The sequence below is a fragment of the Gossypium raimondii genome, chromosome 11, assembly GCF_025698545.1.
Source record: "Gossypium raimondii isolate GPD5lz chromosome 11, ASM2569854v1, whole genome shotgun sequence".
Lineage (NCBI taxonomy): Eukaryota > Viridiplantae > Streptophyta > Magnoliopsida > Malvales > Malvaceae > Gossypium > Gossypium raimondii.
In genome coordinates, this window is record NC_068575.1 from 17,486,541 (window position 1) to 17,504,369 (window position 17,829).

Here is a 17,829-nt window from a genome sequence, read left to right on the forward strand (position 1 = left end):
TTCTAGTTACATCCTCAAACTTCAAAATATTCTAATTACATCCACAAAATATGTATATTATATCAATCAAGTCCTTTTATTATTAAAATCATTAAATGATACGTCAAATCTTATGTAGATAAATTTAAAATTAAAAATATAGAATGTTGTCGCATAAGTAAAAACTAATAATAAAGTAAAACTAAAAAAAAAGAGTGAACGATAAAGTTTACGTAAAAGTTTTGAAAACCGTAAAATTAAAATTTTAAAACATTCGCTTTTACAATGTTCATTTTTCTTAATTTTTTCATTTTAAATTATGTCACATAAGATCTAGCTTGTCTTTTAACAGTTAAACTAACGATTTTAGTGACGAAATAACGTAATTGATATAATATCGATTGTTTGAAGATGTAATTAGAACGATTTAAAATTTAAAGATCAATTTAGAACAAGGGTCATAGTGTGGAGATATTTAGTACAATTAACTCTTTAAATTTATAATAGACTAAAATTTAATTTCAAATGTTTAAAACTTAATTAAAACATCCATACCCCTCATCAAGTCCCAACTCAATTAGAAAATGACTAATATGCCATTTTATTAAATGACTAATGTAATGTTTTGTCTTTTCATTATTTTATATATGAAATTTTAAAATAAAATAATTAAAATTAAGGATTTACTGAATTTATTATCATTACACCAATAATAATTTAAAATATTAGTATGTTATATACTAAATTTAAAATATTTATATAATTTAAATTAAGAAAATGGAAATAAAAGAAGAAAAGATATTTGTTTTTGAATATCCCGCAAAGAAGAGGATAAAATTTTATGCTCTCACTGTCTGTGTTTCAGAAGACCCACCCAAAACCAAGAAGAAATAAATAATTCAAACCTTTTTCATTTTTCAATTTTATTTGATTGGATGGGGACTCTCACCAGCTTTAGTTTTAACGCCGTGAACTTGAGGTTCACTTCCAGTTCAATTTTCCGCCAAAGAGTTGGGGTCCAAGTCTTCGGGTCCAGGAAATTGAACACCAAGTTATGTTATTTAATCCCCAAGGAAGTTTCTCGGGAAAAGTTTCTCAAATTTAGGTGTTTTTGCGCCACTAATAATAGTAATAATGACGCTGATTACACCCAAAATGATGGAGAGATTAAGGAGGATAGTAGTAATACTGCTTCATCCACGGAATCCACCGTCACGACGGCGTCGCCGCCCGAAGATAAGGCTGTGCAGGAGAAACGCACCAGTAATGAGCTGCCTCCGTCCCTTTCCTCCAGGGTACAGCGTTTTGCTATCTTTTGCTTTGCATTTCTTATTGATTTTATTCTCTAAATTTATTTGGCAATTTTGTAGAAAATTGTTAGAATAAATGAAAGAGAAAAGAAGACGAAAAAGGTTGTATGTTTAGTTTTAATTGTCTTTTGAATATAAGAGCAAATTTCATTTTATTTCCTCTAGGAATTAAGAATCAAATTATATTATATTGCAAATAAAATGCCCGAATTCACTGTTATATGGAACAGTTATGTTACGTTTGGTTTTGCATTTTCATCATCTATTCATTTGTAATCCATTATGATTTTGAGTTTTAGCAACTTTAAGGAAGCAAATATCAAATAGTGAATAACAAGTGGTAATACAAGTGACTACACATATTCAGATTTGGGAATGGGATATGATCCTCCAAGGACCCTTAAAATACGTAGAAGAAACTTAGAAAAAAATATATACCTAGTGTCAAATACAAACTCTTATCCGACACTCATACTTGAGTTGAGTAACATAGTTTTATATAAATGCTGCCGAATTTTGTAAATACTGGCAAGATGAGTACAGAGAGGGAAAAATGTGATAACAGTGCAATGACATATCAGATTCTAATCTGTTGATGCTTTCCTTTCTTCAGCCACCAAACATAGCTCCTCTTGGATCAGTCTACAATGATTTCCAAATTGATTCTTTTAAATTGATGGAGCTTCTTGGACCTGAGAAAGTTGATCCTGCTGATGTAAAGCTAATTAAGGACAAGCTTTTTGGCTATTCGACGTTTTGGGTGACTAAAGAAGAGCCATTTGGAGACCTTGGTGAGGGCATCCTATTTCTAGGAAATCTAAGAGGGAAGAGAGAAGATGTTTTTACCAAACTCCAGACTCAACTGGCTGAGATCGTGGGTGATAAATACAATCTTTTCATGGTTGAGGAGCCTGATTCTGAAGCCCCAGACCCGCGTGGTGGACCACGAGTGAGTTTCGGTTTGCTGAGGAAAGAGGTGTCAGAACCTGGACCAACTACACTTTGGCAGTATGTGATAGCTATTTTGCTGTTCCTCCTGACTATAGGTTCCAGTGTGGAGTTAGGTATTGCATCTCAGGTATTCCATTTTTGTAGAAATACTTTGAGATCGCTGCATTTATCAGTAGGAAGATAGGAGTTATGTTTTCTGCATTTTTTTCTCATTACCATTTTGATCTTTCTGAATATATTGATAATGTGCAATCTCTTACAGATAAACCGACTTCCTCCAGAGGTTGTAAAATACTTTACAGATCCAAATGCAGTTGATCCACCAGATATGGAACTACTATACCCATTTGTAGAGTCAGCATTGCCCCTGGCATATGGTGTTTTGGGTGTTCTTTTATTTCATGTATGCATATCATGCTTTTTGATGGTTTTCTGATGTTTCACTTTCCATTTTTTTTTTCAGTTTGAGCTGTTTTGTTTTTGGTATAGTTATAAAAAAATCATCTGCTTATGATTAACATCATTGAACTAGATCGATTTGTATTTTGATGTGCTCATGTTTGACTTTGCTATGTTATGAATTTTGTTGCCTGCAGGAACTTGGGCATTTTCTGGCTGCTTTTCCAAAGAAAGTAAAACTAAGCATTCCTTTTTTTATTCCGAACATCACTCTTGGAAGCTTTGGAGCTATTACTCAGGTGAGTGTGACCTATTTCTATGTGGCAACTCAATATGTCAGATTATCTTTTAATGGTTTCTGTCCAAGGTGCCCTTTTCAAAGATCTGATTGTTGCCTTCTTTTATAAATAGGATATTTAAGTCAGTATGAGCCATGTTGAGTCTTGATCAAGAGCTTCGTTGTTCCAACTCATCCTCTAACTCGAAAACCCTTGTTTCATGTGGTGTAATGTAACTTGTCCTTTTAGGAGATTTATATTAAAATAATTAGTAGTGATAGATTGTAGTAATTATGTTTTCTTTTGCTAAGTAGATTGTCTTGAGATCCATCTTTTGATGATCCAGTGTCTCTTTCTGAATGTACATCACTCTTGTTTCTCTACCTTTTACCTCCCTCTTCCCCTGGGGTCAAAATGACCTTGTCTTTGTTTCCTGAAATTGTAAACCTTTCTGGCAGAGCATGGATTTTATATTTTTTACTGTCAAAAGTTTTCTTAGGTGGAATCTTTTCTTCAATTATTTTCTGCTTACCTGTTTTCTTGGTTTGACTTGCTTGATGCGAGGAATGAGGAATGTCTAATTGAAATACTTTTGCTTTTCTAATGATATTTTAAAAGCTTTCCTTAACTCTCACTTCCTGCAGTTCAAATCTATTCTTCCTGACCGTAGTACCCAAGTTGACATTTCCCTTGCGGGTCCATTTGCTGGTGCTGCACTGTCTTTTTCAATGTTTGCTGTTGGTTTGTTGCTTTCATCAAATCCGGATGCAGCTGGGGATTTGGTGCAGGTTCCTAGCATGCTGTTTCAGGGTTCATTGCTTCTTGGACTCATAAGTAGAGCAACCCTTGGTTATGCGTATGTCCTTTTGCTTCAACGGCTTTATTATTGACTGAACAGAGTTTATGCATGAGCTTTGATGAAACTGAGATAATAATGTTGTTTTCCACATTCCCTCTTATATGAATATAAATTCCAACAGTTGTACGTGTGAGGTCATTGAGATCAATTTTTTGCAATGAATATAACAGACATCACATTCTAAATGTACAGGGCAATGCATGCTGCAACAGTATCAATTCATCCACTTGTGATTGCAGGATGGTAGGGTTAAATTCCTGGATATCTGCTTACCTAAAATCTTTGTCTGGAATTTCTTGGTAAGCTTACCATACAAGTTACCCACCATTTCAGGTGTGGCTTAACCACGACAGCTTTTAATATGCTTCCTGTGGGGTGTCTTGATGGTGGACGGGCTGTGCAGGTACCTTCATACTGATAGAGAGCTTCAAGTCATTCCCATTCTTTAGCTTTGATGGTATCTTGCCACAAGATTTTTGATAGTTTAATTGCATGTTTTTCAGGGTGCTTATGGAAAGGGCGCACTGGTCGGGTTTGGTCTGACAACATACACACTGCTTGGATTAGGAGTGGTATGCACCTACTAGTTAGAGTCATCCCTGGTCGTGTGTTTTAAATGAGTTCCTCCTGTCTTTGATACGATGCAGCTAATCTGTTTCATCTTATTTGCAGATTGGAGGACCTTTATCGCTTCCTTGGGGTCTGTATGTGCTGATATGTCAGGTATGCCAATTGGAACTTCAGTATAATAAATTAAAGTAGAATTAACAACCGTCTTTCTTATTACCTTTATTTTTAATGAAAAATACTCAGAGGACTCCCGAAAAACCCTGCTTAAACGATGTAACCGAGGTTGGAACATGGAGGAAAACAGCGGTTACGGTCGCTGTTTTCCTTGTTGTGTTGACCCTACTTCCTGTATGGGATGAGCTTGCTGAAGAGCTAGGTATAGGCCTTGTAAGTACATTTTGATGTGTTATACATATATATATCATATGTTCAGAAAGAATTTAAGAGTAAAGCCAATTTTGACATAAAAAGCCAAATATAATTCAGATGACAGCCATTAACTCTTGCCTTTGATAGTTCATAATTTTGGTTCCAGATTCATTGGGGAACTCAACTTTCTACATTTATTGTAACTTATTCCTAGAAAATTAGATATGATATCTTTGCTGATTTTCTTTTCTCCTCATTTTTTATTTATTTATAATTGTTGGCATTTACTCAGTTGCCGTAATTATAATTAAGGGTGATCATGAATCGGCTCGGTTCGAATAAATTTAGTAGTTCATGTATTTAGATTGCTTTTATATATTTTAAACATATAAAATTAAATATTATAATATTATTGTAAATATAAAATAGTATAAAATTACTAAAAATTTGAACTTAAAATTGTGATTTATTAGTCAGTTGTTTATTTATCTCAAAATATTTTGAATTGAATTATTGTTATATTAAAAATTTATTAAAATAAAATAAATTTTAGATTTTGAATTGGGTCAAATTTGAACAAGCATATAAATTAAAATTCAAATGTGGATGTGTCATTTATTTTATATCCATTTATCGTCATTTGAATCGTTGATTAATAATGTGCAATGATATTTTCTTACGTGATTATAGTTTGAGAGGAGAAAATGAATGATCAAGACTTAATATTCAATTTAGCTTTTAAATTATACCTTTTTCATTCGACAGTATTAAAATGGATCACGTGTCTATTTTTATCTATATTATAAAAATTAATGAATATTAAAAGCTAGTTTTATCTTCAATAATTAACATAAAGAGAATGGTTTAAAGGGAAAAAAGAAAGCAGCCATTCCTTTTATATGATCATCCATATTATTTATCTTTTGTTAATGCTTTTTCTCGAGACACTCCCAAGAACAAATCTGATGGTTTGAGTGTTTTTCTTAATTTTAAGAAACAAGTTGAGCTTCAATTGGGTTTTAAGATCAAACAAATATTAACTGATGGAGGTGGAGAGTTTCGTAGCTTCTTGCATCCTCTTCAACAGTTCTGCATTTGTCTTGTCCGCATACTTCCCAAGTTGAATGACAAATTGTGGAAATGGGGCTTGTTCTTCTTGCTCATGCCTCCCTTCCTCTGGTTCATTGGTGTGATGTTTTCACTTCTCCAATTTATCTTACAAATTTGTTGCCTACAAAAAGCCTCAGCTGGAATATCTCCTTTTGAGAAACATTTTGGTCACAAGCCCAATTATCATTTTCTCAAAAGTTTTTGGCTGTTTGCGCTATCCACTTCTTCTCCATATAATCCACACAAGTTGGAGTTTCATTCTACACCATGCACAGTCTTGGGCTATAGTAGTCCACGTAAAGGTTATAAATGCTTTTCCATTTGCTGCTGCCACTTCTGAAACAGTGAATTCATATAAAAGGTTGACACTACAACTCTTCCAGTTCTTCCGGATATACACTCTTACTCCGTTTCTGATTGTATTATGAGTTCTTCTTCCCCCTCTCTCTCTTCATCTGGACCTTCTACTTCTAATATGGCATTCAATTCTTCACCTGATGTTTCATCTGTTGATGATTTACCAATTTTGGATGTTACTTCGCCAACAACTATTGTACCTAGGTTGACTGTCAATACTCATTCTATGGTGACAAGAAGCAAGGTAGGAGTCTTCAAGCCAAAAGCCTATAGTTCCACAATCAGTATAGAGGAACCTACTACCATACATGAGGCAATGGCATATCCTCTATGAAAGCATGATGAACTTGAAACATTGATGCGCAATCAAACTTGGTCTTTAGTGCCGCCACCACCTGACAGAAAACTTGTTGGTTGTAAATGACTTTTTAAGGTTAAAAAGAATCCTGATGGTACTGTGGCACGACACATAGCCCGTCTTGTTACACAAGGCTACTCTCAATCTGCCGACTATGATTTCCAAGAAACCGTCAACCCTGTGGTTAAAGCCAATACTGTTCGAACTATTTTTGCATTAGCCGTCTCTCAGAAGTGGCAATTGAGACAAGTAGACGTGAATAATGCCTTTGTAAATGCAGATCTTTCTGAAGATGTATATATGATCCAGCCTCCTGGTTTTGAGGTTCTTGAAGATAATGGTCAACATTTGGTGTGCAAATTACACGAAGCATTATATGGTCTCAAGCAGGCTCCCCGTGCGTGGTTTGAAAAGTTAGAGGGTTTTTGCTCGAACAACTTCAGTTGCAGATTTCTCGAGCTGATCCTTCCCTGTTTTTCAAGAAAACTGCATTTGGTTGCATCTTTCTATTAGTACATGTTGATGATATTGTCGTGACAGGAGCTTCTAAAGAGAATGTAGAGCAGGTGATACAAATTCTGAATACTAAGTTTTCCTGAAGGACCTTGGGGAGCTTCACTATTTTTTTGGATTGGAAGTCACTCGAAGTGGTGATATTATGCATTTCAGCCAGCAAAAATATGTGTTGGAGCTGCTTAACAGAACTAGAATAACAGATGCTAAACTTGTCCCTACTCCAGTGGTTAGTTCACCAACTTTGTCTTCTTTTTCGGGGGTTCCTTTGGTCAATGCTAAGTATTATAGGTAAAGCGTTGGAGCCTTACAGTAAGTCTGCCTCACTAGACCAGACATTGCATACTCAGTAAATAAGGTCAGTCAATATATGCAAAATCCTCATGATACTCACTGGGTCGCTGTTAAAAGAATCATTCAGTATCTTAAAGGCACATCCAAGTATGGTCTTACATTTTGAGTTGCTCGCTCTTTCCTCTCTCTCGCTGGGTTCTCAGATGCTGACTGGGCCGGTTTCTTAGACAACCAAAAATCCACTTTTAGGTATTGCATATATCTTGGTGATAACACTTCAAAGAAACAAAGAGTCATTTCCAAATCTACTTCCGAAGCCGAATATAGAAGTTTAGCTAATGCTACTTCAGAGATGATGTGGTTTCAATCTTTGTTGAATGAAATTGGTGTGATGCTTCACTCTGTTCTAGTGATTTGGTGTGATAATTCCAACTCCATAGTGTTGGATAGCTAAGCATGTTGAACTAGATGTTCACTTCGTCAGCCAAAAGTCATGGAAGGTCATTTACAGGTCAATTATGTTCCAGGAAAAGACCAAATTGCTGATATTTTCACAAAGCCTCTCACAGCAGGAATGTTTGAAAATTTCCGAGATAAGCTCCGTGTCTATTCTGTCAAGCAATATTTAGAAAATAAAAGTGCTGATGATTCAAAGAGTGCTAAAGCCAAGCCAGACCAACTGCGCTAAAGCTAAATCAGTCCAAGTAACTATAGAATTGTCATGCTGTTGTGATAAGCCGTGATTGGTTATGCTTTTTTCCTTTCTGCTATCACTCCGATGATTTCACTTTGTTATCACTTTGTTAACGCAGCTTGCTTTCTTTTGCATACATGTAATAATTACTCTCTTCTTCAATACTATTCTAGAATCTTTCTGTTAGAGAATATCGATATCCGTAAGTGTTGAAGTCCTTTGTATTAAACGAAGTGATTGGACCTACGGATAATAAATACTCGATCAAATCTCAACACTCGTGTGTCAAGGCCTCTATACTTTCCTCTTGAGAATCTAAAGAGAATAATAATTTTTGGAGAAGCAAAAGTAAAGCTTATTTGTTAGGTGAGAGGGATGTTAAGGATTTTTGAAAAGAATTTTCAATGAAAACAAAGGAGAATGGGATGGAGGTATTTATAGGAGAAAACATAGATAGGTTTCTTATATTAAATGAATTGCTTGGGCTTACATGTACTAAATACTCATAAGTGTCGATCAATGTTGATTATTTTAATCTTACACCATAAGTATCAAGGTCTTCATACTTTTTTCCTCGCCGTCAAAACATAAATTATGTGGAATTCGACGTTATATTGATCTTGACACTCATGAGTATCGAGGTACAACTATCTATATGCATATTTAAGTAAATCTTTTCTTTTGCATTATGCTAATAAAAAGGATTTCAAAAATTTTTAAAAAAAATGCATAAATGCAAAATTGACTCCCAAAACTACTATACTTAAGTATCTAATGTATTTTTTTGGGTAAAAGTATTGCTTAAAGCGTAATATTTATACTTGGGTTAAAGTATCTATTTTCATTTAAAATAACCCAATAATCGAAAGATTTTAGATCCAATTTTTTTCTAAAGCCCTAAACATATCCTAATATTTCCTAATCTTACCAACTTAAAAACGATTTGGCTTTGGATATGGTCCTTTGATTTATTTTTTTTGGTAGATTTGAACCCACTTTTTCATTTAAGTTTACAAATTTTACTAACCCAAAAATTCAATGATGGTACTTAATAAAGGAAAATTCTAAGAAAAATAATTAATTAAAGGTTTAAGATGTAAAAAGTCTTTAAATTTTAAAAATAATTAAGTTTTTTTCTTTGTGCCTAATTGTATTCTTGAACTAAGAAAATGCATCCAATCAACCTCTTTGACCATTAACTCTGACCTTTAAGTGTAATGGTTCCCTTAATCACTTTTTGAGGTTGTGTTTACCATGTGGCATGATTTTAAAAAAGAAAATTTGTTAAAAGATTAAAAACTGTAAAAGAAGAAATTTTACAAAATTACAAAACATAAAATTTATAAAAAATATTAAGTATTAATAAATAATTATAAAATTATGTATGAAGTAAAAATTCCAAAAATAGCTGATTCAATAAAATTTAACAATTGCTCTCTAGGACTTTAGTTTATTTTTAAATGAAGAGAATTTAATAAGTATGACTAAATCTCATTTTGTCCACTTTTTAATGTTACAACATATTTAAAATTTACCATTTACCTCTTTGAAACATAACATCTGTAATTAGTTATAATATTAAAAGATTAATTTAATAATATACAATCACTATCATGCATTAATTATCTAATAATCATATCTCTTAATCAGCCCGTTCTTAATATTTTAGGGACTATAGGCGAAATAATAAAATAGGATTTTAGGTCTCCTAAAAGTTAGAGAATTTTTTTAGGTTTTAAATGTTGGTAAATGAATTTTGAGCCCTTAAAATTTAAAAAAATTAGAGGCCCTTAAAAGTTGGTAATTTTTTTTTTACTTTTAAAAGTTGAAGTTTTTTTTAGATCCCTTAAAAATTAGAAATTAATATTTTAAATCTTTTTAGCCTTGAGCTTTGAGCAGCCGCACCTTCAAACGACCCTAAAGCTGGGTCTGCTATTAATAATACTTTAATTTGTTTCTTTTCTTAAAAAAAGTTAATCTGATCTTACTATTAAAAAATATATTTGCTAATCTTTAAATAAAGATATTGACGTGTCAATAAATATATTAATTAATTACAAATTGCAGATATTATGGATATTATATTTTAAAATTATTTATAATAAAAAGTTGATTCAAGTCCATAATATTCATAATTAAACTTCATGCACGGGAATCTCATTAATGCTATTCATTAATAATATTTTATAATATTGAATCATAGATTATCTATATTATTTTTAAAAGCATAATTACTTATTTAGCACTCCAACTTTATAAAAAATCATTTTAGTCTTAAATTTAATTTTTATTTCTTTTAACCATTGAATTTGCATTTTTAATTTAAAAAATATTTTATTGCTAATGTGTCATTGAGTGCTATGTCAATAAAGTTAACAACAAAAGTTAATTTTCTCATTTATTTTTGGGTGATTTGACAAAAAATACAAGTCCAAAGGCTAAAGGAGACAGAGAATTAAATAAAAAGTAAAATAATTTTTGTAAAATTGGAGGGTCAAATAAGTCATTATATCTATTTTAAAACTATTTTAAGTAGGAGGTAATTAAGTATGCTTAAAATAAAATAACAAATGGCGCAAACACTTATCTATTTTTGATCCTTTTAAACTTGGAATGAATATTAAAATTTCATTCTGGCAAATCACACTATAAATTTATACTTATAATTGTTAATAATCTAGCTTATTATAATCCAAGTGTATTAAAAATATAAGAAATAATCAAAGAACTTCAATCCCAGATGATGACTTTTTGTATTGTTTTAATATTAAATATTTGTAGGACTAATATAACTGATTTTAAATATTTTTTCAATTCCTTAATTATTTTTTGATGAAATTTATTCATGATTTTAAATAAAAAGTAATGTTATAAAGATATTATAAAATTAATATACACAAAGAGAGAAGAAGGAGAATAAGAAAAAGATAAAAGAAAAAATTGGTTGGATTAAAATGTTTAGTAGTTCCAAGTAGACCTGTCTATGGGACGGCCGGCCCGAAATATGGGAGGGTTTGGGTAAAAATATAAGCCCGAAATATGGGCTTGGGCAAAATTTAGGCCCGTTTTAAAAATGGGTCGGGCCTCGGGCAAGATTTTTTTGGCCCGGCCCAAAAAATATTAAATATATTTTTTTTTATTTTTAAAATATAATAGTTTTTTATTTTAAGTTTATTTACTTTCATTTCCTTGACTAGTGTTACAAAATAATAATAATAAAACATCAAGTTTGTTTTACTAATCAAATGTTAGATTTTGTTACAACAATTAATACAATTAATAATTTGATAAATTTACTAATTAAATGTTAGATTTTATTACAACAATTAATACAATTAATATAATTAATAATTTGATAAATTTACTAATCAAATGTTAGATTTTATTACAACAATTAATACAATTAACAATTAAAAATTTGATAATTTTACTAACAATTAGTTTTAATTTTATTAAAAAAATAATTTTAATTTTAATTAAAAGCAATTTGGCGGGCAGACTCGGGCCCCATATTTTTTTTGGGCGGGCACAGGCAAAATCTCAGGCCCATATTTCAGGCTGGACCGGGCTCGGGCCTAGTAAACAGGCTGAAAATTTTCTATGGGCTCGGCCCATGGACAGGTCTAGTTCCAAGTAATTTGGATAACGAAAATATACTTTACTTAATAACAATTCATCCTCAATCAGATCGTTAATTCGGTTGGAAAATTATGCAAATACCTTCCAGTAATTAAAATAAGTTATATTATTTGAGAGTAATTTAGTCTTTTTATTTTTAAAAAACGAATAAAAATATGCATGTAAACCCAAATCAATTATATTAATAAAACTTTTAATTTATCATTCAACTAAAGTTTTATTTTTATATTTTATCGTTTCAATTTTAATTATGCACATTTTATTACCTCCGTTAATTATGCGTGTATATATATGCAATCTTTGGTTTTTTTTAAACTTTGATAAGTACATTAGTATATTTATTATATAAATTTATTTATCTATATTATTTATTAAGTTTTTTACTAAGTGTCGCCTAATACAATTAGAAAATTACTAAAAAATAGTTTATATGTAAAATAGTGTTTTTGTGCTAATTTCATGTTTTTTTTTGTATAATTTTCATTTAAATTCTTGATTTCCATGGATAAATTAGTCATTTATGTCAAAAAAATTATTGGCCAAATAATTTTTTTTGAAAATTTAGGGAAATAGGTCGATTTTGTTTAGAGTGCATCCTTTTTGCACAGGTGGCAGAAAAGCGTGTCTAGCTGTACGCTTTCCCTTTAAATCTTTTTTTTTTTTACTTTTTTAATATAATTATGTTTTTTGGTTAGATGGATAAATGTTAATGATTTTAGTTTTGAGTCGTAGGCTCGATTCCTTTCTCATTCACATTTGTATTTTTTATTTCATGTTGTTTTAAGCTTTTTATTAATTTTAATTAATTTTTAACATATTAGCTCCTTTGGTTAAATAGTTAAATGATAATGATTTTATCCTTGAGTCCCAATTTCAATTCCTCCTCTTCTAAATATATTTGTAATTTATTTCATGTTGTTTTAAGCTTTTTATTATTTTTAATTAATATTTTAACATATTAACTCCTTAGTTAAATAATTATGATTTTATCCTTGAATCCCAAGTTCAATTCCTCCTCTTCTAAATACATTTGTAATTTTTATTTTATGCTTTTTTATTTTTAATTAATAAATATATTGTTTTCAAATTTTTTATTTTTAAAAATTACAAATATATTTAGAAGAGGAGGAATTGAACTTGGGACTTAAACATAAAATCATTATTATTTAAATATTTAATCAAATGAGCTAATATGTTAAAAATTAATTAAAATAATAAAAATTTAAAACAACATGAAATAAAAATACAAATGTGAGTAAGAGAGGAATCAAACAGTGAAGCTTGATTAAATTGTAACTTTTACGATAGTAAAATACAATTTCACCATTTTAATAGCCACTATCTTTATAAATTCTAAAGGATTAAATCAAATTTTATTATTTTTAGGGGCTAAAATGTAATTTTACCTTTACTAATTTAAAATTTAGCCCTGAAATCAAACCAAGGACTTAAGACAAAATTATTAACATTTAATTATTTAACTAAAGATATTAATTATATAAAAAATAAAAAATGCAATTTAAAGATGGGTGTGCTTTGTTACCACCTGTATAGTTGGATGCTCTTTTACAGTTTCCCTCCGAAATCAATTTATTTTCTATAATTTTTTTTTTTACATATATAGCTAATTTAGACGATTTCCCCACATATGCTGTGATATATAATATATATATATATATATAGTATATTTTTTGAAAGGTGATTAACTTTTAGGCCCAAATTAAAAAAACAAAATCCAATTAAACAATCCGAAAGTCTATAATTCATTACAGGCGTGAAGCTGATGAGATCGATGGTTTTCCATGTTGCCGCCATCACCCAAAAAACCCCCCCAAAACAAACTAGGCTTGAGCCATGCTTTCTTGCAATGCGCAGACCTTATCCTTCCATGGCTAACCCCTCAAGAACTGGCTAATGTCTCCCTCACCTGCAAAACCCTTCACCGAGCGGCCCACTCCATCACTCTCTACCGCTCCCTTGACGCTTCAAGATCTTTTGAAAACTTTCCCATCCCATTTCACAACACCGTCGATCAATACCCTTATGCCTATTTCTTCTATACCCCTTCTCAAATAATCCCCTCTTCTTCTTCTTCTTCTTTAAACCGCCAATTTTGGGGGCCCAACTCGTCGCAAACTCTGGTCCTTCCCGACTCAGGCTCGTCGTATGCTGAAATGGGTTGTACTCTTGACTCAATGGATCTCCTCGGGGGGAGCTGGGTGAGTGTAATGGACGAGTCAGGGTGTGAGTGTGAGAGGTGTGAAAAAGTGAGCGAAGACAATGTGATCGGATGTCCGTGCATGGAATTGGAAGGGGACGAGGGGATGGGGATAAGGAGTGAGTGTGGACCGAGTTGCGGCTGCCGTTTGGAGTGTGGGAATCGGTTGAGTCAGAGAGGAATACAAGTTCAATTGAAGATTGTGAAGGATGTAAGAAAAGGGTGGGGATTATATGCTGCTCAGTGGATTCAGCAAGGCCAGTTCATCTGTGAGTATTCAGGTACTTCATTTCAACACTTAACCTCCATTTTTTCTCTAAAATTAATCTTTTATTGAATGTTTGAAACTGTTGTGGTTATTTACTTTTTAGTATCTTTGTCTGATAAATTTAGTTAGCCTTTCCTCCCCTTTTTTCGTTAATTTCCATCGGAAAATGAACTTTGAAGATATATGTGTGCACAACATAGAGAGAACACCATCACAAATTAATGATGCAGGCCAGATAATATTTCTGCTCTAGCAATTAGCTTTTTGCTTCGAGTCACCGATGTGTAACAACTTGGCACCTTTTGGCAAAATTGGGGCCGTCACTCATTTCTGATCAGCTGATGTTTGCCTTGCATCTATTCCTTTCTGCTTTCTAGCTGTTGCTGTCTTGTCCACTAATCCAGCTAGCTTCCTGGTTCTCCCCAACCCAACACCCAAGAGGGGTTTCCCATGCTATTCTGCTTTGTGATTAGCTCATGTTCGTTTTGCTTTTTGTTCTTACTATAGTAAATCTTTAACAGTCCAGCTAGCTTTCTCCCTGTTCCCCCATGCTATTTGGCTTTGTGTCGCCAATTGATGACAACTTGGCATATTTAGCAAAATGCCAGCTGTCTTTCCTTATTATCAGACTGATGTTTACCTTGTATCAAGACTCATTTTCTTCTCTCTAGCAGTTACCGTTGTCTTGTCCTTGCTTTTGTAGTTCTTACCATTGAAAGTCCTGAGCAATCCAGCTAGCTTTCTCCCCATTTCCTCCTAGCATCAACTCGTTTCTGCTCACTGGTTGTCACCATCTTCTTGTCCTTTCTTTGTGGTTCTTACTGTTGTACAACTTTCATGTGTCTTTTCTTTGCCAAATACAAATCCATCTCGGTCTGGTTGTAATTAATGCTGCTACGTAAGGTTTTTGCAAACTTCTTGAAGAAAAGCCGAGGGCTTGAATGATAATTCATTCACCAAAGCATCAGGGAAACATGCTGTCTCAAAGAAATTGCTTTAGATATATTTCGATGAAAGTAATTTCTTTTATTGTTTCTCATGTGCGATGCATAATTGTGTGGAGATTAGCCCTTAAAATGCTGTTAAATTTGCAATCTACATTGATAGGTGAGCTGTTAACAACCAAAGAAGCTAGGAGGAGGCAACAAATCTACGATAAACTTGCTTCAGATGACCACTTTTCGTCTGCTCTTCTTGTTGTTAGGGAACATCTTCCATCTGGGAATGCATGCTTGCGAATTAACATAGATGCCACAAGAGCTGGAAATGTTGCTCGCTTCATTAACCATTCATGTGACGGTGGTAATCTATCAACAGTACTTGTAAGAAGTTCAGGAGCTCTTTTGCCTCGCCTTTGTTTCTTTGCTTCGAAAGACATAAAAGAAGGCGAGGAGCTCACTTTTAGCTATGGGGAAATTAGGGTTCAGCCTAAGGGCTCGAAATGTTTTTGCGGTAGCTTTTCTTGTCTCGGAACATTACCTTCAGAACATACTTGAAAGCCAACCTCAAAGATGTCATCAACCAAGAGTCGTTTCTCCACAAGTGACTGGTAATGCTCGTAGATGGCTAGACAACCGGTTAGAACCCTTTACTCAAACTTTCGTTTCTTAGTGTACATGAAGAACAACTTCGATTTCGTTTTCAATCTGATATCCGTTTGAATTCATTGTTTTAAAAACCTAGAAATTAACTCTAAACCAATATTGTTTTTGGGTACAAAAGATGCCTCATCCCATAGATAGAAAAAGGTTGCGGTTCTCGAGATCAAAAATAATTCCTAAAAAATAAACTTGCAGATAGTAATCGATAATAATTCTATTTCTTAAACAAAAGTAAACAAAATAAAGATGAGGGGGGATTATTTAAGAAAACTAAAATTAAAATTTAGCAAAAAAAAAAGTGATAATCAAAAGTTGAGTAGCTTTAAAACTCGTGGTCAGCGTTTACCCCTTTAATGGATTTATAAAACGTGAAAGATTAATCACTGGGTTTGCTAATAGTTGACCCCGCGCTTGGATAATCAAGGGGCATTTCGTTTGAAATTATTTTCTTTACCAATAAACAACCCTATAACTTTGTGCCTATAATTTAGCTTAATGGTAGCATTAAGATTGAGAGAAGTCTAGTTCTAACCAACAAACAAATACAAGTGGGGTTTATTTAAGTTGGATCACATGCTCGCACAACATAGAATGTATAGCTCTTCATGCCTATCTATGTTACACAAGTACTAGAATCAATTAAGCAATTATGGATTTAACAATTCTAATTAACAAGGCAAATATTCTAAGCAATTGTATATGAACTCTATATTCATTAAACCTGAATATTCATAATTAAACCAGAAGATATACAAATACTAAACTACAATTAGATTTGACAAACTTTAAAATTCATTTAAATAGAAAAGAGATTTTACCAATCCATAAAATAAGAAAAACGCAAAAAGCAATAAGTTGCAAAAGCTGAAAGTTTAATGCAATAGAAATTATCTAACCCTCTCAAAATGTCCTATGTATAAAGCCTATTTGACCTAAATTAATGTCACAATACTTGCTTGGACTTTAATATTTGAAAAAAAAAGGTTAAAAATAGCCTTGAGTCTAGAGTCAAAACGATAAAGAAATTCCATGTCATGCATGCTTGGTGTCGTGGCTTGGTAGCAAGGTGCTAGGGCTCACAGGGTCAATTGTACTAGGACAGGTGGCAGCTTGAAGCCAAGGCATCACGTTTGAGTTGAAGTGCGAGCGTCAAGTGTTTAAACAGTTGCACAATCCACGTTGGGGTTGGAGTATTTTGGGTCGTGACCTACTCGTCCTTCGACCCTCCTCGGTTTTGCTCTTGATAATCCTCAACCTTGCATTCCAACGAATGCACTTGATTAATGTCACAAAAACGCAGAATTATTTATCACTAACTAATATAAAGTCAAAGTAGAAATAAATAAAAATGTTGATGTATGTAAATATAATACTAAACATGCAAATGAAGTTAAAAGGCATAATATTTCACTTGAAGATCAATAAAAAGTAAAATAATAATGAACTATGAGCATTTATCACACTCCTCATGCTTAACTTTCTTTTGTTTGTCCCCAAACAAAATTAATAATTATACACATGTAATCTTAAAGAAATACTTAGCTTGAATACATAGTTACACACCAATGAGACAAGTAAGCATGTTTCATGAATACAATTGAAGTTTCAACAACAACAAATCATACGATTAAAAAAAAATAGAACCAATAGGTCGTCTTCATGTGTGTATGCAATCGTATTTCCAACCAATGTACAAGAATAGTCGAGAGAACATAATCAAGTTTTAGCATGCTTTCTAAACTCATTTAGGACTTTCATTGTTAGGCTCCAACTTGATGGTGCGGAAAAAATTTGCTCCCATTTAAGTACTTTATTACCTTTGGAGTCAATAAGCAAAAACTATCAAACTTTTTTTTTTCCTTTTCTCTCCCTTTTTAACCAATACCTTTTCATTAAGTATGAGATAGAAGTGAAATTGAAAATCTTTATCAATATACATAATTAAGCATTTGTCTATAATTTCATAATTTATAATGAAATTTTATTACTCAATTGTCTCAAATTTCTTTTGCACATCCCCAAAGATAACATAATGATGTTTCAATACTTTTATATTTTTATT

At 32.3% G+C, this 17,829-nt stretch overlaps 2 protein-coding genes across 2 annotated transcripts; both read left to right on the forward strand.

Annotated features, from left to right (window-relative positions):
- Positions 1-796: 796 nt before the first annotated feature.
- On the forward strand, positions 797-4,965 carry LOC105804416 (probable zinc metalloprotease EGY1, chloroplastic). The gene is made up of 10 exons (XM_012637026.2): positions 797-1,274; positions 1,903-2,367; positions 2,503-2,643; positions 2,837-2,938; positions 3,562-3,773; positions 3,969-4,019; positions 4,110-4,179; positions 4,280-4,348; positions 4,449-4,499; positions 4,590-4,965. Exons 1-10 carry the CDS (start codon positions 915-917, stop codon positions 4,746-4,748), a joined length of 1,680 nt encoding a protein of 559 aa, XP_012492480.1. The 5' UTR covers positions 797-914; the 3' UTR covers positions 4,749-4,965.
- An 8,448-nt stretch (positions 4,966-13,413) lies between these two features.
- On the forward strand, positions 13,414-15,844 carry LOC105804414 (histone-lysine N-methyltransferase SUVR3). The gene is made up of 2 exons (XM_012637024.2): positions 13,414-14,179; positions 15,274-15,844. The coding sequence occupies exons 1-2, from the start codon at positions 13,483-13,485 to the stop codon at positions 15,660-15,662; spliced, it is 1,086 nt and encodes a 361-aa protein (XP_012492478.1). The 5' UTR covers positions 13,414-13,482; the 3' UTR covers positions 15,663-15,844.
- Positions 15,845-17,829: the final 1,985 nt, after the last annotated feature.